This window comes from Mercenaria mercenaria, chromosome 4 (assembly GCF_021730395.1).
Source record: "Mercenaria mercenaria strain notata chromosome 4, MADL_Memer_1, whole genome shotgun sequence".
Taxonomy (NCBI): Eukaryota; Metazoa; Mollusca; class Bivalvia; order Venerida; family Veneridae; genus Mercenaria; species Mercenaria mercenaria.
Genome location: NC_069364.1, coordinates 81,900,721 through 81,903,197, shown reverse-complemented (window position 1 = coordinate 81,903,197; position 2,477 = coordinate 81,900,721). Strand labels below are relative to the sequence as shown.

The following is a 2,477-nucleotide window of genomic DNA, read 5'->3' as shown; positions in this document are numbered from 1 at the left end:
ACCAGTTCGTAATTAAGGGAAAACAAACTGTATAGTCATGTTCAAGATGCATTTCAAACACAACGTCTCTTTTCCTAACACACGCTGTTGATTTGATATATCTCTATCACGCTAACACGCCTAACACGCAAAGGGACAATTTACAAACTTAAAATATATGTATATTGTCTATATATTTTTTTAACATTATGATATTGTGATATCTCTTTGATATAATACATTATGGTATTCATGAAATGCTATAGCAATTACACTTAACGTATATTTCAAATATAAATTATATATTTAGCATTTTGACTATAAATTGCAAAATACCAGCAACAACACAATTGTCTGAAAATTGAGCAAAGAATTAAACATTTTCAAGCAGCGACACGTGTATTTATTCTTAGACAATTGTATAAGAGATTGGCGATTATTCAAGTCGTTTTCCTTGATGCTTCATACATAAAATACTACCCTAATTTGAATAGCTGAATGTACAGCCATTGTTGTATATTGATGAAAAAGGTTGGAAAAAAGTTGATATATAAGACTATTGCCGCGTGCAGAAGCAATGGCCATTTAGTGCAGGCCTGCGGGAAAACGTTTCATAGTAATGAGAAAGTAACATATTTCATGGAAAATAGTTCCATGAATATACAAGCTTAACGATCGGAGTGACAGATACATTCTTCCCCAGGAGACACTTAAATCGGAAGACTTCACGTTAAGATAAAAACTCAGAAATCAGTCGCACAAATTTGTTGCTATTATTGGATCAATACACTTTATAGTTCATCACATTTTGTAATTATCAGGATTTAAAATGTAATTACCAAAAACACAATGACATTTTCTTAAAACAGGAAGTTTTATTTTTAATCATATTATTCGATGTGTGTTCTCGTTTGAAAACAGTTTATATTTATTACTTAAGAATTGAATATAAAAGGCAACAGTATGGGTTGTTCATTGTCTACAGTTTCAAAAAGTCAAATTGCACAGAAAAATGGAATACCTGTGAAAAGCGACTGTAGTGACATTACAGAGCGTCAAAAAGTTCTCATAAAAAAAACATGGAACGTCGTTTCAAATGATATGCCAGGCGTTGGTGCCAAAATATTCCTCAGGATATTTACAATAAAACCAGCAATAAAACAGATCTTTCCCTTCCATGATGTAACAGGAGACGCACTATTAAGAGATGGTCAGTTTCGAGGACATGCTTCTCGGTTCATGCAGGCGGTCGGTGCAGCGGTAGACAATATCAATGCTTTAGACTCTGCCATGGCGCCACTACTTTTCGGTCTTGGTCAACAGCATATTAATTACAAAGGATTTAATGTTGAATATTTTAGTGTGTTTTCAATAGCAATAACTCACGTTTTGGAGCGAGAGCTTCGTACAAAATTCACACCAGAAGTTGCTATAGCTTGGGCTAAGATGATGGAGTTTATGGTATCTAAACTCATAGAGGGATATCATGATGCAGTGAAAAAAACTAGCCACGCAAGCTTTGAGTGATTAACCTTGATGTAATTAAAATACCGGTGTTTGATGATCTTGATGCACTGAAATGTATTTATCTAAAATAGTGTATAGTCTCTGTAAGTGACACGTCTCTAGAACTAATACCTACCTTCAAAAGCAGACACGGTGTTCACATCTAGACAATTTCATCGTCAGTTCACCTGTTACGAGCGAAAACCTCCCCATAACAAGCAGAGTTCAGTCTGTACTCCGGACTTCGCAGTGTAATGTTTATATATTTATATTTTTGATGGATGTCTTTTTTATCTCGTGTTTGTCATTAATTAGAACCTTGTCGTAGCATAAGGTATAACCTACGAGTAACCTTAACTTACAGAAGAATTAATAACCAAACACATCCAGATGAACTTAATTTGCCTGTCTTTGAACCAGCAAAATTATTTCAATTTAATCTGGCAGCGTGCTGCTTATGTCACATCTTTTTGCTAAGTCAGTTGACAGGTTTCACTATCAGGGCGTCATTAATGCAAGATTTATGTCAATTAGTTACTGTATTTGAAAAATATTTACGGTTCTATATTCACATCTGCTTCTTCTTCAACTTTTTTTATCAGTCTCATTTTAAAGTTAATCATCATTCAAAAGACACAGATTCCTCTGTTTGCTAGTTAGGCCTTACGTTACCGCTAAATGTTTCTACGTTACACCGTTACTGAAATATTTGTATACGTTGTAAAACATGGACACAAGTGTTATGTTTGGACATTATTGAGGAACATATGAAAATGTTACCAAAATGTGGGTAATTTATCAGAAGGTTATCACGCGATAGCGAAGTTACTGTCAACAAAGTGTAATCTTAAAAGACACCAATGTATAATCAAAGGATTAACACTGTATTCGGATATAGATACTACCGTATTAATACAAATAAAATGGTTTGTAAATATATCAATTTGTTATTATTTCTTTGACATGAAATGTATTAATCTTTTATTGTGTAT

The 2,477-nt window shown here is 33.5% G+C and overlaps 1 protein-coding gene across 1 annotated transcript; it reads left to right on the top strand.

Moving 5' to 3' along the window:
* The first annotated feature begins 942 nt into the window (after positions 1 to 942).
* On the top strand, positions 943 to 1,506 carry LOC128556684 (hemoglobin subunit pi-like). Its single transcript, XM_053542302.1, has one exon. The coding sequence runs from the start codon at positions 943 to 945 to the stop codon at positions 1,504 to 1,506; it is 564 nt and encodes a 187-aa protein (XP_053398277.1).
* The last annotated feature ends 971 nt before the right edge of the window (positions 1,507 to 2,477 follow it).

Coding starts and splice junctions, on each gene's coding strand:
- LOC128556684 (XM_053542302.1), top strand. CDS start 943: ATGGGTTGTTCATTGTCTACAGTTTCAAAAAGTCAAATTGCACAGAAA.